This window comes from Cottoperca gobio, chromosome 7 (genome assembly GCF_900634415.1).
Source record: "Cottoperca gobio chromosome 7, fCotGob3.1, whole genome shotgun sequence".
Lineage (NCBI taxonomy): Eukaryota > Metazoa > Chordata > Actinopteri > Perciformes > Bovichtidae > Cottoperca > Cottoperca gobio.
In genome coordinates, this window is record NC_041361.1 from 6,182,103 (window position 1) to 6,209,444 (window position 27,342).

The following is a 27,342-nucleotide window of genomic DNA, read 5'->3' on the forward strand; positions in this document are numbered from 1 at the left end:
CTCTGCTTTTGTCAAATCCTCAGCAGGCAATGATAAAACATTAGTGCCATGCTTGGATGAGCACCAGGATCCATTGGGAATTCTCTGAATATTTCAGAGTACGCAAAAAAAAAAGAAAGAAGAAGAATTAAGCACAGTGGATATTTGTAGAGTCGTTTCCCACAGGCCCTTCTGCTCACGGCCTTGTCTCTCTTATCATAAATTGTGTCTGGCTTTCCCTCAGTGATGGCCTTCAGACTGTCGACTACAAAAAAGATCACATTTCAACGGCCATGGCAACACAGAAGTCAAACTTAAGAAAGACTCGCTTTATTCGGAGTGGTAAGTAGGTTAGCAAGAGAAAAATCCACTTCAAACCACTTTCAACTGAGCAGTCGTCTGTCTAAGGAAGGCCTGTGGGCCAATTGAGATAGATAGTATTCAGAAAACTGGTCACGGGAGGAGTGGCCCCAGGGGCCACAGCCAACAAGACAGTGCCAGCGAGGAGGGCAACTTTCTGACCTGACAGCACAGTGGTCGCGGGACAGCCTCCTTTGACCTCAGCTCTGTCAGTCAAAACAATCACAATGAAAAGCTGGAATTTCACTGCATTCCTATGAGACTGTGCAAAGCTTTCTCTGCCCTTATTATCAGACACAATCAATATAGAGGGAACGCAAAAAAAGGGCAACTATAGCGTGCAATGCTTAATTTTCCTTAAGGGCAAATATTTAGTTTGGTATGGGAAGCATGTAGTTAAAAAGAAACATCGGACAGTGTGTTTACTACAAAGCGGCTATTTGTTCACCCACCAATACTGTGCTCAATTTGTGGTTCCGTTTAAGTTACCAGCACACACTCAATAAAATAAAAAATGTCTGAGGTCTAACTGAAAAACAAAGTAGACTATTCACCCCTTCCTCTCTTCATATTTGATAAGACAGGGAGCTGCTGGATGTGAGAAGAGTCTCACCCTTCCCATAACCCCCAGTGTGGCCTTGGAGTATCTATCATGACCTCTACTCGTGACATGGGAGATCCTCTCTCCAAGTCCTGAGCTTCGGGGCTAAAGGGGATAACGACTGTAACCAGAAATGGAAACTGTCAGACATTTAGGAGTCATGAGTGAGTTTGTCTTGTTTCGCAGGCTCAGAATAAATGTAAGGACCTCCATAAATCAACATCAGATGCAAGATTTCTGGCCAAGTATGTTTGTGCAAACAAGGAACCCTAGTTTGCAGTGGTAGAGGTACAAAAAAAAGGATAATGATTCAATTAATATCATAAATATAATATTTAATTAATTAATTCAATTAATAGAAAATCCAATGGGGATGTATCCATGTTGAATCCAAAAATGGTTACAAAATAATGCATAGATGATGACAAAATAATAAAACATTTGAAAAATCTGTTGGTGAGGTAAAACAAATGCATCTATTGTTTCCTTTGTTGTGACTGCCCTTGTGACCCGCTTATTCTGCCCCATCAAGTTACTGACACATGTTTATAGAAAACCTGGGAAATGTAATCAGTTAGGGTTAGTCGATTACTTCCCATTTTTAGTCCAATGTCACTTGAAAATGTGAATTTTTGCATAAAATTCCAACATGAAATAAAATGAAACTACACAAATTTCAAATTGAACATCTCTATGGTGACTTACAAATATACATTAGAAGTACTTACCACCAGGTTTCCCTTCTGAATGCAGGCTGCCCCAGAGCCCTGGATGACGCTGTCCAGCACCTGAACATCGCTGCTGGGAGAGTTGGAGCAGCTCCTGCGGCCTTGTCGGATCTCCTCATCAATGTCTCCAAACTTGAAAGCGCACAGAGCAGACTTTCTGTCCGCCTTGGAAAACACTCCAAACAGGTACGGCTCTGGACTCTTCCCGTCGTCTGTGTGGATCTCTGCGGGGTAAACGGACAGCAGCCGGTTGTAAATGTTCCCGTTAAATCCACACTGTAGCGGCATCTGGATGTAGGATTCAGTGAGCTTCCTGCTCTCCGGCCCGCTGGGTTTTCGGGGGTTCTCGGTATCCAGACATATCCTGGCGAGGATGCTGTTGGGCTGGCTCTCCTTGTGGCCCATTTTCGCGTCATTATTGAAGGCGATGTAGGAATAAGTCTTCTGCATGAAAGCGTGTACGAAGTTCAGCTTGTTTTTAGTTTTAACGTCTTGTTTGATCTTGAATACATTATCCTCTGAAGGGTTAATGTCATAGGTGAAAAGTCGAGATAAATCCTTGATATTCAAGGCGCGGATGGCGATCTCCGGGGTGTTTTCAAAGCGCAGGTCCTCCTTGCTGTGGTTCTTTGGGAAAAACTGGGTGCCAGCCCCTGTGTAAGTCGCCCCGACGAGAAGCCGAGTGTTTCCCCCGTGACTCTTGAAGATGAGCCCGACAGTGGATGCGTTTGGGTGATTGGCAGCGATGTTGAGCATGCTGGGGAAAACAGTCTTCTCGCCCTGATGTGGGAATTCCACCGCTATCTCCGAAATATTCTCAATTTTTCTCAGCTCACAGAAGCCTTGATACACGGACCCACACACCAGCACGACCCCTTGCTCCCGGTCCAGCTTCAGGAGCTTGTTGTGATTGTCAGTGAGGGATTTGGGGTGCTCGCACGGAGCCTGGGGCAGCTGTGGCGCATGGCACAACAGGTTGTCCTCCACCGGCCCGGTCCTCTGCTCCACCTCGATGTTCAAGGTCCCGTTCAGCTGGTAGACTGTGTTGACAGTGGCCAGGTAAACCTTTCTGGACACCGGGTCCACTGCGAAGTTATTGGTCTGATTTGGAGACGCGAACGCCTGTTGGATGTGCAGCGCGCTGGCACTCCGGCGCGTCTCCAAAGCCAGGACGCCGAGGAGCAGAACAGCTATCTCTATCGAAGGAGGCATTTTTCCTTCTGACCGGCTTCCGCGTGTTCTGTGCCGAGGGGTGCATTGAGCAAAGACAAAATTGTGTGTTTGTTCCTACTGCGACAATCCGAGAGGAAAGGCTGTTTCCTGCTCAACGCCTAAACCCAGAATGACGCGATAAGCGAGTCGTGCTTCCTTTTCAGTCTGCCTCCCCTGTCCCTCTCTTCCCTTCTGTGCAGCCTCTCACGAGGAGCACTGAGCCACAATAGCCCAACGCGTTGAGATGTTTATGGTATTTAAACAATAGTCTATTAAAGACAAATAGTTCGTGTTGGTTTGCTGATGCGCACATTTCTGGACAATGTCATGCCTGCACAAAGGTGATCAAACTTGTTGGGAGTTATCTTTCACTACGGCTTATTTAATAATTAATTAATTAATTAATTAATAATAAATAAAGTACATATTTAAGTTACATTGGGACTTTACTGTGAGGGGCGTCAGCTGATTAAGCCTAAATAGTGACACTGCCTCCCCCTCCCAACAAAGCAATCTGTCAGGCCACTGCTGTGATGGATCATTTTACAATTATTAGATGTAGCACCTTAAATTAAAAAAGGCTAATTTGACGTGAATACCATTGTTTTAATGTTCAGCTCGCCTAAATTTCAAACTAAATTGTTCTGATCCTACTACAATATCAAATTGGCTATCACAGGTCTAATAATAACAACTTACTTTTCAATATGAACTTATAACGTGAGCTCACCATGCCATATGAAGTAGTACAGACCATAATACTGTTTCTCTCAAGATGGACCACTTGATGAATCTCCCTCTCTGCGTGGTTCCGCTCATCTTGGGGTTAATGACGGGTCACCGTCCCACCTCCTGTGCTCCCCAGTCCCTCGGCTCTCAGATTAGTTCTGCAGATCCGGAGGGTTCCGTTTTGGGCACATACGGCACGGTAAGCAGCGTGAAAGTGCTACCAGATGGGCACATCAGCGCACCTTTCCGGGATTTGACATCACATCTATCCAACACAGCTTTCTTGCGAGCTTTACCTCATAAATATTCAAGTACAACACATGCGCCCCCACTCAAAAATGCACGAATATGTTTAGCATTTTTGTCTCTGGATGGAGTGTGCATATGCTCACATCTCTGAATAGAAATGAATGATCCCTAGTAGGCAAACGACCACCAATGTGTCAGACACTGCATAAATCAGTTTGTAGGCGAGCCCGAGAAGTGTTATCTCTGAATACATGCAATAATTAAAGTTGATGCTAAATCGTGCGTAATCGCTTGTGCCTATTTACTTGTGGACTCCTCAGGGGACAAACTCACTCTCTCCTCTCCTTCACCACTTGCAGCTTTCAGTAGGGCAGATAAGTGCGCCCCGTGTTTACCTTGGCGCACAGCCATGCGCACCAAATCTGGCAGTGTAAAAGACGAAAGCGCTCTGATAAAGTGCATCATAATGACCCCCCCAACGGCACAGCACAATGACTGAGCCACCAACAGTCTCAACACTGTGCGCGTGCGTGTGTGCGCGAGCCTCAGCATGCAGTTAGGACGTGTACATGAGGTCCTGCGGGGATAAGGCTCGGTGTGGGTCAAAGCTGTCAGCATCAGATATCACCGGCGAGGTGTGACTGAGTGTTGCGGTTTGGTGCTGCTCAATCAAACACGACATTCAACGGAATTAATCTGTGTGTGTGTGTGTGTGTGTGTGTGTGTGTGTGTGTGTGTGTGTGTGTGTGAGTGAGAGTGTGTGAGAGAGTGGTAGAATAAAGTGTGGGGGGGTGGTCTCTCCTGTGTTTATAATAAAAAATATTGTCCCTGGTGGCCCACTCTGGTTTTTGGCAGTAAGACTGCGGTTAAAGGGGCCTTCCACCCAACCTGTTTCCTTCCTGATAAGGTGCAATACCTCCTTGAGTTTAGACCCCCACCTCCCTAATAGAAGACCATTCACACAAACTAAACACAGCCTCTCACAGCCATAGGACTAAAATGAGACCTTAAGGGCATACGAGGCAGAAGATCTCCATCTAGTGGTTACACGAGGAACCTACAAGAGGGGACTTTTAAAAAGGGGATTCAGATTACAAAATGTGTGTAGTCAGCCCATCCTGCAGTAATTAATCCCCAAAAGTAGACATGCACCCTCAACAATAACAACACACACAGACATTAATTAAAGAGTGATGGCTCATGAGTTAGTCAGGAATGCACTTTATTTATTCCACACTTAGAAAAGGACATCAGAAGGCACCAGAGTGGTTTCACACACAACCCTACATCACAGGTGTCACTGCAAGGTCAAGATGAGGTCAAAGGTCAGCTCACTCTCAACTTGTCTGCTGTGACCGCCATGGCAAAAATGAAAAAGATCAATAAATCCATCATTTTTAATTGCATGTTCAAGTCGAGAGGAATCAAGTTTATCGACGTTTTGACAAGAAAAGCATTAAATTCCTCTCGGTGGGTTTTATCTTTAGACAGGGATGACAGTGATCCTGCCCTGAGTCAACTCTTCTGATCCCACTGAGGCCTTCTGTCTTAAAAGTGACAAACTTTGAAGTCTCTATCAAAGATTTCTCAAGCCTCAGCCTGATTTATGTTATCTAGCCGTGTGCTAAAGTGCAGCTGTACAGTTCAAATGATCTCGCTATCTGTTAGGAAATCAGCTTCTCAGCATGAAATGCACAATGAACTATTTAATGTGCTAGGACACCGTGTTGTGTCCTTGACTTGATGAGACAGTGACAGAGAATAAAAGAAAGACTGGACGCCCAGCAAAGGAACTGTACTCAAGGAGGCAAGGTGCAGAAACAACTGAAGTTCTGGAGTCAAGTTCATGTTCATATTGTGAATTCTAATAGATTTTCCCTTGCAAAAAGATACATCATCGACATACAGGAAAGACATTCATGACATATCTGAATTGAAGCAACATCCCCTTTCTTTCTTCTCAGTTTGGACCCTTTTGGTGCTCAGGCATCCCTGGATTGACTAAGGTTTGGCACTGTGCGATTACACCATAAGATGGTGTAAAAAGACGGCCAGAGAAATAATACGCAGGGAGAGTCTGATGAAGAGTACAGTATCGGTGTGCATTTGACTGACATGGCAGTGGAGACAACTTGCACTGTAGATATAAAGCAGCAGCATTCCTGTTCCAGCTGAGATGGAGCTGGATAAGCACCAGTTGTCTCTCTTTCCTGACTTGATCACATCAAATATGGCGGAGGGGGACAATTATCCTGGTAAATAGATTTTACTTGGACGATGGCCTTTTGTCATTGCTTTTAAAAACACAACATTGGATGTATCTAGTTTTTTTAATGAAAACGCTCAGCATTGTTCACATGTTGCAAATATTGCAGATGCTTAACAATAGCCTGTTGTAGCTTTTTCCTCTGAAACTGGCCCATTCTGTCTGTTTCAGTTATAATATCCCCTGTTAAACACAATCTTGTTTTACTTAAAAAAGGAAGTAAGTAAAAGCATGTGATCTTTGCTATTAGAAATGGTAAGGAAGCACAAAATGTCTCTAGTCGACACTCAAAGTTCATGGTCAGTCCCTCAAGATGTTCTGTATGAACAACTTTCATCACAGCAAGAAAAGGAGCAACTTCCAGGAAGTTTCATAGCCATGGTTCAAATCTACCATTCACAGCTAGGTAAGAGTTCTCTTCCTAAAGGCAATCAACCTCATTATCACATTTGCACATCTCTACTATTGGACTGGGCCTTTGGAGCAAATCGCCAACCCAGTTTCCTGACTAAACTCCACGTCATGTAGAGTGAGAGGAGCGTAATGCTACATGGTACTGAATAAAATAACGTTCAAAATAAAAATAATATTATTAGAAATAACATTATAATTGATTAAACTCTAAAAAGATAAAAACAGTACAATGCTGCATTCTGAGGAACAGCAACACAATAGTTCATTTTCAAAAAATGTAAACAGTCTCGTCCTTCCTAAATGACAATCATGAGTGTTCTCAACTTTGTACTCCGTGTCTTCCACTTTTTCTTGACGCCGTGTCCGAATGTGCTAGGCCGAATTTTCAGTGCCCGGCCACGCAGCCATTCTAACGGCAATCGCGTTCTTCAAACTTCCTGCATGATTGCAGCTAAAGTTATCATCACTTGGTGTCACCAAAGCAACATGTGCTGCTTTCACCCTTGGTCATCCTGGGGGCTGCAGAGCGCGGTGCGTGTACCCCGAGAGAGCGTCCCAGTTTCTCCACAAGAAGGCCAGCAGGAGGATGAGGAGGAGGGTGGAGAGCGAGCGCGAGCGGGTCTTCATAAGGGGGACCACACAGTTGGCCACAGTTGAGACAAAGACCAGAAGGACAGCCATAAGGGCCAGCAGCACATTGATAAGTTTTCCCAGGAGGGTCCGGGCGGTGGCATTTTCCAGCCCCTCCAACTGGACGACCTGCTGCTGCTGCTGCTGGAGCTCCATCTTAGAGATCCTGGTCTGACACGCCTCCAACGCCTCCTGCAGAGGACACGCAGAGAAAAAAGAAAGAAAATTACTCAACAAAGTCACCTTAGAGAGAACTAAACCCACAACATACTATACACTCAACTACTTTACTGTACTGGACTGCATTATATTGAAATGTGTCTTGTCCTGCTTTGTTTTCTATGTCTGGTGAATGTAGACTTCAGCACCTGTTTACAGAAAAAGTGTCACGTAGCTCAGTTTGTGTTAAATGCCTACAAACTGCATAGGAGGGCGTTTGATGTGTTACATGTTTCTTTGATGTGCTTAAATGATGTTTTATAGCTGTAATGTCTAAGGAGATTTGTCTAAAGAGAATTATGTTCGTATGTGCTTTGACAATGTTTGACATGAATGGAGTTTTATTATATTTGGTATTTGTGCTCCTATTTGTTATGTTTTGCTGTGTTTTGTAAGCCCATGTGTGTTGGGGCAGCTTTTGGTGCATGACAGCTTTGAAAAATAAATTACTTTTCAATATTGCTGCCCTTTCATGTTTGTGCAGAACATTAGAAACACTTCAGCATATTGCAATCCAGTTCAACATCACAGCAAATACGGCAGAAACCTCTACCGCCCCCTGCTCCTGGGGGAAAGAAATGCAGCAAAGGGGCAACTTGAACTGTAAACACCCGTCATGCAGGCACGCACATATTGAATACACACAGACCTAAGCCGTACTCGGCAACAAGAGAGGGCAGGAGTAATGCGAGTCAATGACAAGGAAATGTTTGTGATTTGAACAAACAGAAAAGCAGATGGACAGACTGGATTCGGTCTCATCTTTCTGTCTACAGTGTCAACATTATGAGATAATGCCTTTGGCTGCCGGAGGGTGTGTGACTACCTTAAACTTGACGTAGATTCTGAGCAGATCAAATTAATTAACTACTTAAAACATTAAAATTAGAGAGTCTGAGCTCACTCCCTCGCACAAGCTCTTAGTGGGGAACTAAGATGATAAGACCAAACGGACACTATTATAGAATGATGATATTTACAGAAAACTACATAAATAAGCGATTGTAACATAATCTATTCTGGAGGATTAAAACTCAAACATTTATCATTGTGAAATGTCATTTTGTCACCCTTAATCTGACGATTGTTGTTGCTCTAGCTAAGAGGTTAAGAAGAGGGATTAGTGACAACAACACTGTCCTTAAGTGACATTATGACAATAAAAGCATCGCTGTATAAATAGACTTCTGACAAGGGCATTCTGAAATAAACATATGGACAAAAACAACATTTTCAATACATTCTGTGTTTAGTGGCCTGTTGCTTTAGTAAAATGTCAGAGGACAATGATAACAGCAACATAAGTATCAATATAAGTGAGTGTGAAATGTTGATTTGTGCATTGCTGTATCCATATAAAATGCAATGCAGTTACTTGTGCGTGTTAAGCAGGTATCTTGCTTTCAGTGACTCGACCGCACAGCAGTGAGGACCAGAACTTGTCATTTAATTGACCACTTTGCTTTATCCTCTAAAATGTGTTATCATCCCTTTCTATTTGTACAACTGGCTGAACTTTTGAAGCAGCCAATTTTAAGTATAATGAGAGACTGAGAAAATGTAATTCTAACTAAACTGATTTATTTTTCTGACAGGGGCTTGTGGACGTTAGACAGACCTGTATGTCTCTGGCTCTCTCGTATGACTGGTAGGCGATCTTCTCCTCCATGCTGGCCAGCTCCTGTTTGAGGTTGAGGATCTCATTCTGGTGAAGTTCTGTCAGATCGTTCAGCTGCTCCTCCAGACGCTCACACCTGAATACACAAACACACATGTGAGAGTCTGGGGAATAATTAGCTTAGACAAAAGAGACACATGCAAGAATTTGTAGAAACACAGCCTGAAGGCATCTGACCACATGGCACCTAACTGAACTGATGACTCGCCCTGACAAGATTAGGGCATGCTTACTCATCTGCTGATCCAACTGGCCAATCAGAGAGTCAGCAGTGTGAGAGTAGGCCAATGGGAGGTACCCAGCAGGAGGAGAGGGATCTATACTGCCGCTTCTTTTGGCAGGCATATAAAATTGGATGGGCAGCATAGCACAAGAATAGACACTAGACTGCCACTGTGTATGTTTGTTTCCTTTTTAACAGATTTATACGGAATATTTCAGGTCGCTAATACAAACATTCTTGATTAATTGATTATTTGTTTGGTCTATGTCAGAAAATAGAGAAAGGGGAAAAGCATGTTTTTCCAGAGCCCAAAGTAATGTCTTCAAAACCCAAAATTATTCAATCATTTTTATAGATTATAAAAAACTAAATATATTCACATTAGAAACACTTGAACCAGTGAATGTCTTTCATTTATGCTTAGAAAATCACTTAATTAATTGATTAGCAAAATTGCTGCTGATTATTTTTTATGTTGATCTGTAAATAGTGTCAGCTCTACATTCATCAACAATGAGAATAATCGTTAATTGCAGGCCTGGTTACGAATGTCCAATTTTAGGCATTTCTTGGTTATGCAAGAGACAGAAATGAGTGGTTTATGAATGATTATCCCCCATTATTCCCAGTGGTCATTCTGTTCTTTTTGCTACTATTTTGGTAGAGGACAAGCACAGACTGCTCTGGACTCCGATGGACATTTTAGGGAGAAAAATGCTCCCGTTTCTTTTACTATGTAAGCTGCTCACTATATCTCTCCTCCTATCCATTATCCTGCCCTCTTAATCTTTGTGTAGGAATGTGAGTGAGCTGCTTACGGCCAACTGCCCACAGACAAACCAAAACAAAAACTGCACAGAGACGTCTGAGTCCAAGCAAGATATGCAGAGCTGAGACAAAGGCTGAAATAACACCAACGATCGTTGTACTTAGAGGACACTTGTGAACTTTGCAGGTGTGTGTCACTTTTATGAAGTGCTCAACTGCTGTCTCAAAACAACAATCTAACATGAGGCTAGTAACATTTTCACATACAGCTCAGTCTAAATGAGTTATTGTAATAGTACTGGTTATGGGGATGTACAATACAACACATAGGAAATAATAAGACTGCCACTCACAATGTGCATAATGCTTGTGACATGTGCTTTGAGGCAGAGTACAAGAGCGGCATCTTTATGCCGGCTTTAAATGTTTATGTAAAGGAGGTTCCAGCCAAGGTTGATGATGAGTCAACAGCCGCACAGCGATATGAATGATCAGTATTGTATTCAGGAGTATGTTTCCAAAAATAATAGATTACTTCCTGATAACACTTACAATTTTATGGGCTTTCTTGTGCAAAACAAATGCTTTAGTAATGTATGATACACACACACTCATATCTTGTCTTTTCTCTCTGTACCTGAAGCGTTCCTCCTGCAGTGCTTGCATAACAACTGTGTAGTCTCTCTGATAGTGGCTCTTCAAACCATCAAGGTTCTCCTCTAGCCTTGTCTGGCCCTCCCTCAGCTCCTGCATCTCCTGCAGCAACATGTCTAGGCTGGAGCTCTGGCTCCTCTCTAGTGTGTTGCCCTTGGAACTTGGGGGCCCTCCGGGTGCCCCTGTGGTGCTGTTGGCCCCCGCTGAGCCTGATGTAGCACTAGAGCAGTCATCCTCACTACCGTACTTGGGGCTGGGTTGGAGGTGATGCCCAGCGCTGCCCAGTGAACGTCCACCAGCCCCTGTCACACCTTCTTCTACTGAGGGGTCGTCCAGAGAGTCTTTAAGCGACGGGATGTTTTCAGCGCTGCCAAATTTGTTGCGAATCAGCGATGCAATCTCCCGGGGTTTGGACACAACGGCCCCAGCAGCAGAGTGTGTGGCGTGGGAGATGCTGGAGAGGCCTCCCTTTACGCTGTCCACCACGCCTTCACTGAAGCCTGTGACTTTGGCTCCGACATCCTTTAGGCCCTGTTGCATGTCCCGCAGAACATCCTTGGGCTGGCGTGGGATACCGTTGTGCTCCACTTCCCGTAGCTTCCGGTGGTAGTGCTCCAGTTTCCTTTGCAGCTGCTGGATGGTCTGCGCAGACTTCTGGTTCTTTTTCTCAAAAACCTGACATCCACAGAACAGGTTTCGATTAGTGAGGGACTAAACATGACACTGCAATAAACTACTCCATTTCCATATATTTAAAAAGTTCCCTGCCTACCCCTAGAGACACGCACAGTGAACAAACAGGTTTAGTGTTAATGCACTGATTTTAACATAAGTCTGTTAAAAATAAATAAGACAATTAGTTCCCTGCATTCATTTTCTCTTTGAAATATACATATTAATAGTTTCATAGTGTGCAACAACTCAGAATTTTACCTGTTTGATGCGTGTGCTTTGCTGTTTGTCCGCATTGTTGGCCAGTTTGAGGTACTCTGCAACGTTGTCATCCCTGGCTGTCTGCTCGATCTTAATCTGCTCTGTGAGTTTGAGGATTTTCTGCTGCAGCTGGGCGATTGCCTGCTTTGTGCGCTGAGGATCTGGGGTGCAATCCTCACCTCCCGGGAATGAATTGTCTGCCCCACATGAAAAAGTCAGGGGTGTTTGGCCCAGCCCGCTCACCTCCAGCCGGTCGATCTAAAAGTGGGGAGAAGGGGGAAGAAGAGAGGTAGATTGGGGTAGGTAAAGGGTCAGAGGAGGAAAAGAGGGATTAAAGAGGAAAATAAAAAGGGGGAAAACAAAGAAGAAAAAGTGTGAGTTGCATATTGAGGGTTCTTAGTCATTTTGCTGACACACACACACAGAAAAACAGGCTTCTGCATTTCTTGCACCCAGTCACCGGGAAATAGGGCCAATTTAGCCCGTTGAAAAGGCAACTCGTGGTCAGTTTCCTTTGAAGCGGAAGATGCAAGATATTACTTTTACATTCGTTAACAAAAGAAAAGAAAGTGGTAGAAAAAACTAAGATTCATAATTGTCAGTACATCTATACAAAACTCAATACTTCCAAATGTGAATCCACAGCTGACCGCACGTCTCTTTTTCTTTGGTAAAACAGGCAAGAACAGAATGAAAAGAGTATCAACCAAATCTCTTTTGTTTGGCTTGCGATAACCCGAGGACAAGACTGACAGGATATTAGATTTTTGTAAATAAATCAGTTTTACAGATTAATTTTCTGTCTGTGTTGTTCAGACATGATTTTATCAATAGGCCACTAAACATTTGTGTAACAACCAAAGAAATCTAAATTGTGTTTTTCCTGTATTTTCATGAAACAAGATTAACTCTACCTGAGAAGACAGTGAACTCAGCAGCGCCTTCATTTCCTCAATGCCTCAGGGGAAGAATACACACTGTGATACTGTTGAAGCTAATGATGCTTCAAGGAGGGATCGTGATCGAAATATTCTTCTCATCACTGAGCATGTCCACAAAATAAGCAGCTAGTTCTGACAGCACAGCTTGGGGTTTTAGAAGCTACCCAGAAAAACCGCCGCACCGGTGACAGTTATTCACCTTGGCATCCACCCCTCACACAACATCTGAATAGGCTTGCCATTTATTACCGCTCCATAACAGGTCAAAACAAAGCACCGGACGCTCACCTGCATACCCAACAGAATGACTAATCGATGACAGGCACCACAGTCAACAACACAAACCACAGCGCATCCGGGAGAAAAGCACACGAGTTGAAGTACCGACACATGAGCAGAAGTCACAGAAGCGACCTTAACACGCGCATAAAGCAACTCACCTTTCCATTCGTCAAACGGATGAATTGCTCCCAGTGCATTTTCCCAAAACTGAAGGCGAACTGTGTATTTTCATCTGCTCTGACACTTTGTTAAAGTTAAAATAGCTAAATCCGCGCCGGTTCTTTTAAGTTTCGCCGGCAAGCTGTTGCTCAAACTTGCCCGGCTTGTTGTGAAAGTTGAAGCGCACCTGAAACTCAGTTCACTGGGCAGAGCGGGAAGCTCCGCCCCCTCCCTCCACTCACAGCTGAGGGATGACATCATCCCGAGCAGCTCGGCAGGCAGCCGTCAATCATCCTCCCCTAGAGCAGAAATAGCTCCTCAGTCAGGGACTTTTTTCATTCTACTCTAATAGATTCACCGAGAGACTAACAACATTCACAGACAAATAAAAAATACTACTGTAGCACTTATCAACCGGTATTATTAGGATACAACTGCTGTCACTATTATAATTAGAATAGTACATTTATTTAAGTACTGTGCTAATGTGTTAAAGTACAGATTTAAAGGAAGTTATACTTTACTTGGGTACTTCCATTTCAACACTTTACTCAGAGGGAAGTGTTACACTTTATAACTCCACTACATTTATTTGACAGCTGTAGTTATTATTTACTTTTCAAATTAAGATGTTTACATACAGAATATGTGATCACATATTTATAACATACCATACACCTATGTAGATTAACATATAAAATAGTTCAAATTAGTTCTACCTCGACCAACCACAACAGTAAACTGTGTGCAACTTACACTAAAATGAATAAGAAATGTCAATATGATGCAATGTCAATCATAATGGATCTCATTCATGCCACTTTTAACAGCAAACAAATAAATGAACTACATGGAAGAATGAGCAACATAAAACCACACAAAAACTCCAAATGCTTGCTGATCAATATCTAAGTTTTGCTCCACAAAAACGAGAAAGTTTCTTGGTTTTGAAATAATTTGGAGAATAATCTTTGCAATCAGAGTTATTCTGTAAAGATGAAATCATGTTAATTGAGACTATATCTTCCAGCCACTCTGTCTATGTGTAGAGAGGCGCTCTGGAGGGCAAGAAAAACCAGTGTGACATCCTTTTATCATGCAGACACACACACACACACACACACACACACACACACACACACACACACACACACACACACACACACACACACACACACACACACACACACACACACACACACACACACACACACACAAATGTCACACACATTCATTTGAGTACATTGAAAAAATAGATTTGGCAAGTTATTTTTAGGTAATTTTAACTTTTAAATTAAATGGTTTTGCACCCTGTTGATTACATTACAGAAGTGTTAAACAGAAGAAGGCCCACATCCATGAGTCAAGTGACCTAACAACTGTTGTGTACAGTAAGTCTAATGATGATCAAATCCTCCTGACTGGCAGCCAAGGCGATCAAATGAATCAGAGCACCAGAACAGCCTGCTGGGCTGGCACAGTAGAGATCTAAGAGGTGACGTTTCAGAGCAGCACCTGGTCAGTTCTCGGCTATAAACAAAACAGTATAAACAGCTTTATGAGGGCGAGCATGAATTTAGTGCTCATTTCATCCATACAGTATGAGCACTCAATGGGGTAAATGTGCAGATTTCCCAGTTTGCTCTTGTCTAACAAATGACCACATTACCTGAATAATTAAACCTGTGCCCTCTGGCTAAAAATATACCGTAGATAAAGAGGGCAAAGGACGAGTCAGCTGAACCCTTTGGACTGGAGTATCCAGCAATAGAGTAGATAGAAGTTTTAACACGTGATAAGAAGGCCTGGTGATCTACTGGCACCAAATCAACGGCCTTTCATTGATGAAATAGCAGAGTTCTTCTGTTACTTATGCAAAGAAGCACACACAGCTGGTCAGTCAGGTGGTGTACAAGGGTGTTTCGTCTTTTACAGCTTTATAGACCACTTACATTCTCCATGACGGGTAACTGCAAATTTATGATCTCATTTTAATACAGACTCAAACGGCTACCACACAGCAAAGCAAAGTTTCTCTGATCCAGATAAAGAGTTCCAGTTACTGAACAAATTGTCTGTAGGATCAGTGTCATCCTCAAATGGTGGAGTTTTTCTGTGACTAATCATGCATGTTATTAAAGATGGTGAGCTGAAGGATCAGGCTAATTTCCCAGAGTTGACACAGCCAAACATATTGATGTGGTGAGCCACTGACGTAAGAAGAGACAGGCACTGCATCACTGGAGCTCATGTAGCCTAATGAGGGGACCAGAGTGTGTGTGTGTTTGTAATTGGGGGGCTGCCTGATCCCACTGTGATTAGACTTTATCAGTAAATAAGACAAAAGGGTCTGCATGGACCTGTCCCCTTGCCCTTAGGCTTCTTGCTTTCAGTTTGTTGTCACTCCACCCTTGTCCAAAACGGTGTCTGCCTGCTGGTGGAGCAGGTTGTGCAACAGTCTCTGATCCCAGTAAAGCAAGTTAGAGCTGTGAAGGGCAACCCTGCCTTACTTTAGATCCACCCTCTGGCAGGGAAAAAGCCCAGCCAAACCTAAACACTCAGACCTACAGCCAAACGTCTCAACAAACAGGCATTTTAAAGCATTACTTGGCAAATGTTGTTAGATATGCATCACACATAATTAGAGCCACGCAACAATAACATCGTGTGCAGCCCCATCTCAATCTCTAGCAGCCACACAGGACACACATATGCTTTAAATTTCTCTCTACAATGTAGGTCATAGAGCAGAAGCTGGACGGATGTTCTCCTTCACGATATTTTGGGGGCAATCTCTCTGTTCTCGTTTCTTTCTTCCCCATAGCTTCAGACGTCCTTGTTTTCTCTTCCTCTAAATCCTGTATAATGTGTTTGTTGTTTTGTCACATGACTCAGGTGAGTTCAGGTTCAGTAATTGATGAGACGTTCAGATAGCCAAAGAGTGGAAACAGACAGTCTTAAGCTTCTCGTTACACACACACACACACACACACACACACACACACACACACACACACACACACACACACACACACACACACACACACACACACACACTCTCTAACCAGGTCATTGTGAGTGGAATTCAAACCTCATTACCATCCATGACTGCTGATTATTGTTAGAAGATGATGAATTTGTACACTGCATGTTTAATAATGAAACAAAATCCTCATATTTGTCATATTTGAGACTTATAGCTTATATAATGGTCTTAAATACAGTATTTAGCGTAAACAGGGCAGTCATAAACCATAGCATTGAGCTGTGCTGTGGTTGTTTTGAATATAAACATTTTGGTGTTGTTAACCCCTTTCTATTTTCTTTCACACAAAATGTTTTCTCTATGCTCAAGGTCAAGTTTCTGCTATTTGTATGTGAGTGCAGTACAGTACCTTGTTGGCTGTTATGCCTCGCATTCCTGTGATGTCAGCTTGTCTCTTGTGCCAAGATGCAAGAGAAATACTACTAGGATACTGTAACCTTAGTGTAGAGTTCTGCTCTACACATCTCCTATTACAGCATTCTCTGAAGTATGTCACAGCACATCAGAGTTTTAGTAGTTCTAGGCTAAGAGAGCCGGTTCTCCAACCTTGCTTATCTAAAGAGTCCAATATCCATGAGCAATGGGACCTTGGATCCATGATGAACATAAGGGTTAGGGTTTTTTAAAAATTAGGGTTTTTTTTAGGTGTACGCTCAGTACTGTGACTGAATAATTTCTGTCATCCGTCCACCTGTAAAGAGTCATTTTGAATTGTACAGCTGTCCTCTCTCCATTTATACTGCTTGTATCTCTCTGGCCTTATCACTCAGCAGGCATGGAAGTCAATCACCTCTGACTGGACTGAACTTCATACTCCTGATTAGTTGGTTTGATCTTTAACCCGGCAGACAATCAGAGAGCAGTTGTCAAAGCAACATGACATCACTTAGTGATCCCGATATCTTTTATAAAACAGATACAAATGTGTAAACGTGTGCCTGACGGTGTGTGGTTGGCGTGGCAAAGCAGAAATGAGCATGCAATGAAGTGCATGTTGGTCAATGGCTGCACTTATTAGTTATTTATAGTTATCAAAAACATCAGCGTGACAAGTCTGTGCCATATTCAACACTAAACCTTTTTTTTTTCTGCAATCCCATTTTCATTTCCTTGTGGCTTCAGTTCCCACACAGGCATGTCAAATGAAGCAGTGCTGAAATTGACACAAAGATGGTTTTTTTTTAAATGGAAATCCGCTTTTCGTTTCCTTTAAGGGGATCCAATGTGGCAACAATGAACCCCATTCACCAGATATAGAAAATTACATAACTCCATGTGATGCTGGACAAGAGGTATTTAACTTAACACATGCACTCATGAATTAGCACAAAACACAACACAAACTACTAATCATGCACGACAGAAGGATAAACACACAGCCAATGCATTTCCTAAGGAATTCAGAGGGTGTGAGAAAAGCCCTTCATGTTCACATTCAAAAGAAAGAAACGTACATCAGCTGAGAGTGCAGGTCTGGCGAGAAAGAGAAAAAAAACAGAGGCTTTTCTGGGGCCCAAAACAAAGACTTTAAATCCCTATGATTTCAAAACAAAATCTGTCTCACACCACGAGATTGGTCTCCTGCCAGATTTTGTGGTTTCTTAGTTCTGTAACACCTTTTATGCAACAGCATCTTATTTAGTTACAAAACATAGGACACGTAACACACTCATTTTAACAGGTAGCCATATGAACATCATATCAAGGTAAACACTTGTTCTGGGGGTTATGACATGAGGCTTGACTCATTGACGGAAATAAATAAAAGGAGTCAAAACCTGAAAACACACATGATGACCATGAATGAACAACGCACACTATTTACATGTGGAGACTCACGGTGTAGGGAGTAGGAAGTGGAGAGGTGTCAGCAGTTACCAGGTTGAGAATGACCTCCATGGCGGGGAGACACATGCGCACAGCGTGGACTGGAATTTAGTTTGGTCTGTCTATCTGTTTGTGTGTCCCTTTGGAGATGACCACAGCCAGGGGAGAGGGGAAGAGCACTCATCACTCAGGACACTTCAGCCAAACAAAGTCCTCTTGACTCAAAGTCCACCGGACAAAGACCCCACTTGACAACAAGGAAGTAGAGACTCTTACTCTGAATTATGGTTGGCTCGATTGAACATCCAGAATCCATAGAGTGCTCGGAGTCTCCAGCAATGAACCATGACTATTGATAGCCGCAGAGTCTAGGCAGTGTTGTACTGCTGGTTCATAGAGCAGCCGCTCCTCAAAGCCCATGACCACGCTTCAGTGCCAACACACGCTCGGCAGTACACAGCAACCGGCAGAGAGCCTATGGAGCACACATATGTGCGCTTCGATAAGCACGACTCATACAGACAGCGTGCATTCGTGGGAGAACAAGGACTCCTCTGGAGCAAAGGGTCCGTCTGACGCGGGTTTGGGGTGACAGAGCCGAGGCAGTTAATCGGATAAAGATTTGCAGGCTTGGATGGAGGCAGGGTTAAAAGAAGGAAGAGTTTACTGTGAAGTGAAGTGTTCAAAGAGTCCGGGGAGGGAGAGAAGAGAAGCAGAGACCCAGAGGACGGATGTGAGGGGAGTGAGGGAGCAGACAAGGAAGAAAAAAAAAAGCCCACCAGGAGCTGTCACTGAGAGGGAGACGGAGCGAGAGAGAGGGGGCAAAGGAAAGAGGGGTTGTGAGAAAGCTTTGTGAAGGGAGAAGGGGGGGCTTTTCTTCTGTTGGAGTTTCTAGGCCAGCTCAACTCCAAAACAGTGGCTAGCTCAGGCAGAAAGAAAGGGAGAAAAATCTTCCACTCCCGCCTTTCAATTATCACACAGTTTGATTGTCGCAGCCAATCAGCTTCCTGAGTGATCACGCTGGAATGAATCACTTTCCACTGCATGTGTGCGCTAAGAAACAGGGTTAGACCAAATGTTCCTGCTGACCAGTAATACACACAGAACTGCGTGAACGGTGTTTTAAATGGCATTTCCTTTCACATATGTTGTAAAACATGAAATACACAGATGTTAAGCAGTGGACAGTGTTGGTTTAATGTGGAGAACAAAAACTTGCACCCAAGAAAAGATCCATATTACACAGATTACACGGTCATAAGATGATTACAAAGCTGCTTTTCAAAACTGTGCATGTGTGCACACATGGCTATAGCCTCGTCACTGCGTTAAATATCCACTGACGAGAAGGGCTTAAACACTGCTTAGGTAATATTCTATTGCAATTTCACAGCAACAGCATGGTGATCACTTTTACTAGAATTCTAATGCTTAATTATGTTTAAAAGGAAAAAGTTCATAAGCACAATTAACTGTAAGAAAATTGTCACTATCAACTGTCACTGTAGATTTATCACATTCGTATAGGTAGTAAAATGTAAACTACAATCCAATGGACATTTCCATTTGGAGATGAGGTCACTGTCTAAATTCAGTGCCTAACAGTCTGACGTTGGTCACCTTTATTGCAGCTAAACACATGCAAATTCGTAATAAAATGCTCCTACGAATACCATTTTATAAGCTGTGGCGCATTGTTCTCCACGATAAAATATTGGTGTTAGTGAGCCATCACTTCCTAAAGTGTACAAACCAATTAGGGAGAAAAAGCAAAGCAGGGTGCGGGATAAGGCAGGACAAGGGCTACTAAAGACGTCTGTGCAGAAGCCGACAAGGGGGGGGGGGGAGAGGAGAGCATGAATACAGGCTTTAGTGAGAGAGCGGGAGGACTTAAGGGACCGGGAAAGAGAGGGTAGGCTTTAGGGAAAAGGCTGCTTATGTAAGGACAAACCTTACTTGTTCAGATGTAAGTGCAAGTGTGTGACATGTAGGTTTGACCCCAGTATTAAATCAATGTGCCACATGGCAGCATTCACTCGTTGAAAGTGTGAGCTCTTTCCTAACATTGCAAAAGAAATTCATGTATTCCAAAGCTCAATATCATGAAAGCAATATTGTCTTTAATGCCATTTACAGCTGTAACTACTGGCGGGTTGTCAAACTAGTGGTTTACTGAATCAGGTTCCACCATTGAAATTTAACACAGTCTCCTAGTAAAGACTTTATTAGAGATTAAAGTCGGTTTAATATAATATTTAACACCGTATAAATCAGAAGCAATAAATTATGTAAACAGGAAGTCACTGTAGCAACACAAGCTGTAACATGCCCAAATTAACAGTTTTAGGGGCCAAACAGTATATCAAACAAAACTACTAATCCTTTATAAATGTAGGTATGACTTTGTTTTATTTATATATACATACAAGGAGAAATAGGTGTATTTCAAGAGGAATATTAAATGAATGCAAAGATAATCACACAAATATGATTTGGTCATTTAGCCTAGTTTAATATTATTGGCTAGTTAGACTTAAGAGTAAATATTTAGTAACAACTAATCTCTATGTAAGACCTACTTTGTGTGGTGTAACCTTTTGTCATTTAGTGATTGGTAAGTCGCCACTTAGTAAACACGTATAACAAGGCTTAGTTTGAGCTGGTGCACCCTGTTCCTGGACTGCGACCATAAGTAAACATATGTCATAAGGTATTTTTCTTACAGATGGTCAAGCCTTTTGTCACTTCGGGGAAACCCACACTGTGTCTTCCCACTAACAAATTCCTTTCAGTCACGAATGCATAACATTTATTCTTTCCCGGCTCTCATTGTCATTCCAGCCTGAGGTCTGAAGTCTCCTATAGATGCTATGTGGCCCCCAGCAGATACCGTCAGTCCAGGAATACTTAAGCTTTCAGGGTGACTCAGGACATCTTTACATACTCTCTAGTAGCATCCCTTGATTACATACCTCAAATAGCAGAGTGGCTCCGCAGTGACAAATTCACAAAGGGGGGAGGGAGGATACTCAAGCCCTGACAAGTGACTAATGCTCGAAAAACAAAATAGAAAATGGGGATATTTGCCTTCAGGGCTGCTTTACCTCATTACTGCCAGATTAGCTGGTCAAACTTAGGGAGAAGACAGCTGGGACATGTAATTCATGTAAGTAACATGTTAGCTACGTCATTATTGGAAAAAGTATTTGTCTTTGCAATGTGTTATTAGAATTCAATTAGAAATTGCATTTTCAACTCAAATATGATTTCTTAAAATACAGAGGTCAAATTTGGAGTGTGAGATTGGGAGTAATTATGCATCTTATTGCTGACTGGCCAAAGACTAAGACTAAGTTGAATGTAGACATTTTCTACAGAGACACATTTGGGATCCGAGTTGTGAATTAGTGTGGAATTTCACTGCCGACTAAGTTAAATTATAGTATTTACAATAGGTGAATCTTTATGTGCGAGTATATTTGTGTAAATAGGTTCAGTAAAAGATCGCTGTTGAGATCTTTTACTGAGTCTCATTTAATGGGTTTGAGACAGATGTAGCCTTGTAGACAAAACAATGACCCAATTTGATGAATACATCACATTACAATATCTCTTTCTCTCTCACACACACACACACACACACACACACGCATTTTACGCATGTGTTAAGCGGACATGACCTGCTGAACTGGTGATGCATGTGGCCAATCCAGAGCAGGCATGCTTATCTAGTTACATATATGACACACCTATGACAGGAGTAAGACTTTAGGCTTCAACAGTATCGTGTGATCAATAGTTTAAGAGCTTCTATTTCAATTAATTAACAAATAATGTTATAGAGACACGTTCAACTTTGAAAGCTAATGATTGTTTGGCACATTTCATTTGTTTTATTTAATTTATTGGAAATGTTCCAATCTCATTAATATTTGTTTTCTATAAAATACCTAAATGAAAAGTATAGAGGGTTGAGCACAAGAATAAAAATGTACTCACCCACTCTATTAATAAATTGCAGCTCTACGACCTTGTTAGTCTGTATTTTACTTTGGAATACGGGCAGAAATGTTATGTTGCATGTGAACATTTTCCTACACTAATGGAATTAACTAGTAAAGGAACTAGGTATATGACAATCATGCAGCAAGTTGAACAGCAACATTCTTATGGAAAATGAAGTTTGACAGATCTAAACTAATGTTTTGTAATAATTTCAAAGCCATATCTCATGTGCCGGATGGGCTGAATGCAAAAATAGTCACACACTTGTTTTAAGGTTGAAAATCAAGTATTTCGGGGGAGACGGAAACTTTGAACTCTTTTATTGCTAAGCTTGGCTTCTATGACAAGTACACAACAGTGGCAAGCTTCCCTCATTGCTCCACTCAGTTAAATATGACTGCTTTCACACTAAGTATCAAACTACTACAGTGAAGAATATCAAAAATATGATTTTTACATGCAGTATTTTTCTGCTATGAAAAACAGAGGTACTGTACATTTTGAATGGACAAAGCTTTGAATGATGAGCTCATACATGACAAAGATTTTGTCACACAGGCAGCAAGATTCTCGTACTACATAATGCTCATTGTCATTCGGGAAAAAGAGCCTGGTGCTGAACTGAGGCCAGACGGGAGTTACACAGCCAAAACGTTCTGGAAGAATCCAGAAGACAAAGAGAAGACACTGGCTCTGCTGGAACTGGACTGGGATTGGAGAACGGGTGAATTGAATAAACATGATGAACACTGAGCCATATAGAGAGTGAGAGTAAAATTTGAATTCAATTAGAGAGCTATTGCAATTGGGACAACATGATGTTTTAAAGGCTTTCTAAGGATTTATTCTCCCAATTATTATGCATCTATGCGTAGAATTAACCAAAGCATTGTTTTACTGTTTCCATGTGATCGTAAATTCTGATGGGTTATGGTGTGGAACGCTTTGGGGTGTGAGAGGTTACGTAAAAGGCAGAAGAGCGAGAGCTTTGTCTGCATGGACTGGGGGTAATTAAAGCCTGAGAGAGGAGACAACCATGACTCGGGGCTCAGGCCTCGTTGAACAATACCTTCCCCCCGAAAAGAAGCCCCCTGTCCAACCCTGGCTGTCCAGTCCTTCCTAGTCTAAGTTCCAGTATAATCAACGGCCCTATTAGCAGTTACATAAACCGCAGGGCACTTTAAACACAAGGGCCATTATGACTGGCGAGGTCAGAGAGCGTGAAACATCTTAGGAGCCAAGTCCAATACTGGCATCTACAAGGGCCAGACAGGAAGAAAAACAAACAAACGTCAATAACAACAACAACAACACAAACAATTCAGCATTCTCAGTCTTATTCCCTGTCTGGACACAGATTACAGTGAATAGCATGTCAACTGTTTTTACTGGAACTACTTTCTACTAAAGAAATCAGTCCGTGTAAAACCTTACAGCAGATCTATGGTATGTAAAGCTGCTTACAGGTCAGCGTTGTACAGTATAATGTTTGAACCTTTGACAGTGAATGAAGCAACTATGTTGGCTTACTGGAAAATACATGTATATGGCATGCCAATTTACCACCAGTAGATCTATACAAATAAATAGGTGGGCCACTATATAGGCCAATATCAGCTTATTGCAGATATATCTGTTTTGAAGTTGGTGAATAAGTAAGGTTTGTGGTCATTTAGAGGTTATTTATGTCCTGCATAGTATACATTGTGGTCAGTCATTTAAATAACAAAATAAGGGATTCTTTGTTTGTCTATGTTATTTACTCATGTAAAAAAATAAATATTAAAGTGATATCGCATTAGCCGCAAAACTCCAGTGTTGGTTGGGTTATAAACTTGAGCGTTTTTATTTGTTTTCCAGTATATGTATGAGTACGAATGTGCACCCAGTGTTGGTACATAGGGTGAGACAAAGTGTGTATGTACAGCTGTGTCTGTACGTGAAGGGAAACAGAGTGGATATGTGGGCAGAAACAATGTTTGGCCAATGGTGGTGGTTGGTATTTGTTGGAGTTGCTTCTGTTTATACTCATTAAGAGCAGATAGATCCGCACACCAAATAGCTCAAGTTTAAGGGATTGTAATGCTGCTATGTAACATTTTGAGCACCAGGCTACCAGGCACGTGTTTGTATTTCTCATCATTGTATCTGTTTATACTCAGCCCATCTTGGTTATGCAACATGGAAACAAAAAAGGGCACTCGCCCGTAATGCGCATGTTTATCTGGCTAGATGCTGTACAATACCCTGTGTTAGTACCATGGGGCATTATGCAGAACATTACACACTGCCAGCCTATTCATAAGCAGGAAGGTGAAGAATCCAGAACAAACAGTCCCAGCATTTTGTCCCTGAAAGATTATTTGGTCAGGCTCTTTCTTAGTTTTCCTGTCCCTCCACCCAAACCCCATAACAGTCATTGCGGACTCAAGTTGACCTCACTATCCACTTTGAACCAGACTTATTGGTAGGGTTGGGAACCGGCTCCTAAACACAAATGGCGCGTTTTCTGGACTTGGTGGAGCTTTACAAATCGATGCATTTCGTTTTTGTTTTGTCTCTGCACTGTGGGAAGATTAATAAAAGTTGGAGCACAGGAGACCGTGCACCATGGGCCGCATGTTTTGTTCTCTGCAACAGCTGATTGCTGTTCGGCGCTTCAGCTCTCTCTGCCTCTCACTCGCTCCACACACAGCGTCTCCGCTACTCTTAAAACATGAGTCATCATTCTCAACCCGGTCGTATCATTTTCTCCAACACGCAATGAATGTTACGTAGCAATGAATACAATTATTATTATTTATTTTTTTGTTGTAAACGTTTGCAAGCATTGACACGGTCGGGCAGCTGTTGTATTTACTGCCCGACGTATGCTGGAACCGGTCTGTGTCACTTCAGCAGGTTTCAGTGTAACAGTAGGGAAGACCAGGGTACATTATAACATCTCAATTCGTAACAATCAGAACTAACTTGTGAAGGAAAAATAGAATGACTAGATTATAATTTCATCATATTATTTAATAACAACAACCAAATCAACCTGTATGCAAGTAACTTAGTGAATTGTGAATAAGAATATACATTTGTGTAAAGGTTTTCATTTTTGTTCATGTGAAATAAGCATGTGACCTATTTTGACCCCCTCAAAGAATTGGAATCAAGAAGCGATAAGAACTGAAATTGATAAGCAGAACCGGAATCGTTAAAATCCAAACGATACCCAACCCTACTTATTGGATGGTCGGTGACCTGGGTACTGTTTGGGAAGTTTCAGCAAGGCTTCACTGTGTGAATTAGGCCACTAGGAAGCAGTAGATTTCATAACAGGAAGACAGATAATGAGGATTGTCATTTTGCTAATAGGAAGTTATCATCAGCGCTTGACAGCTATTACCTAATGAATATTTTAGAGGGCAATCTCTCAGATTATCTAACAGTGTAATGGACAGTCTCGTGTACTGAAACAAACTTTTAAAACTGAGCTCACAATCCTTAGTCAAGATCAGAGTTGAGACCGAATCAAATTCTGCTCCACTTTGTGTGAAAGCTGAGTGCTCCTCCATGTCTGATGCATACTGAACACAGAAGGTAAACAGATCTTTTTCCAATGATATGAAACTAACAGTCCATATGATACTCCCCTGAACGAGGCTTGGTGAATTGCTATTCCAAGGATGAATGTGGAATATCATACCATTACAACAGAATGTTACAATAAATGATTATCACAACCAACTACAGCCTACTTGAATACTACAACCAGCTACAGCCTTAATCCACAAGGGGGAGCTAGAACACAGAATATGCGGGTCATCTGCTGTCTGGACAATTGACTCTGCTACGTGTCCGTCTTTGACAGCACATTTTCTGACAGTTTTCCTGTCAATAACCCTTTTGTTTTTTTACGTCATTCTTTCATTACCACTCGTCTTATTGACAGACATGAAGCCCTTTATGTAACATAATTCAGACCTGATGTGGGAGTGACATCAAGGCTCTGAGAGGTTCTGAGAACAGGGAGGAAGGGAGGATATGTCAAGGAGATAAACAGAAGACATGGCAAGAGTGGGGGTGGAACATGTGGTGATGTAATATTTCAATACAGGAGATCATCAGAGCAGATTAGAAAAAGTCATGAAAGATCCAAGTCTATTATCAGCATGGATAATCTTTTTAATTGTGATGCTATATCATTTTTGGATAGATTTTAAACCAATTGCATTATCTGCCTGAACAAAAACAAATATACTAACAATGTTGTTTCAGTGGTATAGAAGTAATATTCCAGTGGGAAAGTGACCCTTTTTTGGATAAAAAAAATCATTAAGATTCCTAGGATTCCTGCTGGCTGACGCACATGAGAATGAGAGGATTGGATCTAGTTATTAGAGACAAAATATGACAATATTTCCCTTGAGGTTGTGATCAGATTTGAATTGTGTGTGTGCATGAGTGTTCTAAGTGGGTCAGTGGAGCAGAGCTGAGCTCAGCGATCTATAGCCTCATCCATAATTCATCAGAATCACACAAATGATAAAGAGCAGGGAGTGGCAGGGATGCAGAGCGTGCCCTGTCTGAGTCTGTCTGCATGTTTTCTCTGCTCCCTCTCTCATAGAATGAGCAATTTCCCTTTGAAAACAATATGCTGACCTCTCATAATAAAGAGAAGAAAACTAAACATACTTTTTCATAAGAAGGGCAGAGTGGTGTATTACTAACACAAGTAAAGGAAGTCCTTTTCATACCTAGAACTGACAGTCAAAGCAAACACCGCAGACCTGTAGAAATGAACCCAGCCAGAGGACAGTGCCTGAGGAACAGACATGTGGGTCAAGGGTGACCAGAACATCCTCAGTGACTGACTGACCAAGTATGTGGCAATCCTGCAACGGCTGAGAAAACAGCAGCGATGAACGTGCATGCTTACACTAATGTCCTCTTTCACACACACACACACACACACACCAGCCCAAAGAGGAAGGACCAGCTGCAGGCCAAATATAAATACAGAAAGAATGACCCATAGTGACTTACTGCTGCTGACATACACATAATTACACACAATAGAGTTAAAAATATTCAAGTGCAGGCCCCAATAAGTATTATATTAACCAGTTAAAGTATACATTGTTGAAATACAGTCTACATGACCTTTTGATTTTTTTAAGAATCAGTTTATTGCCAAGTAGATTTTCACATACAAGGAATTTGCTTTGGTGTATAATGGGGCACACATAAACACAGTAAAAAAAGAAGAAGTAAATACTATAAAAACTATGATTAAAACTATATATATATATATATATATATATATATATATATATATATATATATATATATATATATATATATATATATATGTAAAAATAAAGGTGTACAAGAAACATAAATATACCAAAAATGTCAAATTACTGTAAAGAAATATGTTCAGTATAAGAA

General features: G+C 41.9%; 2 protein-coding genes across 9 annotated transcripts in view; both read right to left on the minus strand.

The window, feature by feature from the left end:
* plxnd1 (plexin D1) overlaps nt 1-3,011 on the minus strand; it is a 63,177-nt gene extending 60,166 nt beyond the window's left edge. Inside the window, 1 exon segment of the mRNA XM_029435775.1 lies at nt 1,669-3,011. Coding sequence (XP_029291635.1) covers nt 1,669-2,880 — 1,212 coding nt within the window. The 5' untranslated portion in view covers nt 2,881-3,011.
* Nucleotides 3,012-5,063: 2,052 nt separating this feature from the next.
* tmcc1a (transmembrane and coiled-coil domain family 1a) overlaps nt 5,064-27,342 on the minus strand; it is a 43,429-nt gene continuing 21,150 nt past the window's right edge. For 6 of the 8 annotated variants that reach the window (XM_029435799.1, XM_029435796.1, XM_029435798.1 and 3 more), the window contains 4 exons: nt 11,644-11,901; nt 10,694-11,385; nt 9,006-9,141; nt 5,064-7,360 (listed from right to left, as the gene is read on the minus strand). In XM_029435799.1, coding sequence (XP_029291659.1) covers nt 7,046-7,360; nt 9,006-9,141; nt 10,694-11,385; nt 11,644-11,901 — 1,401 coding nt within the window. In that variant the 3' untranslated portion in view covers nt 5,064-7,045. Of the gene's footprint in view, nt 7,361-9,005; nt 9,142-10,693; nt 11,386-11,643; nt 11,902-13,024; nt 13,520-17,910; nt 18,351-27,342 lie in introns of those variants that run through there. The other 2 variants (XM_029435800.1, XM_029435801.1) reach the window with 2 other exon arrangements.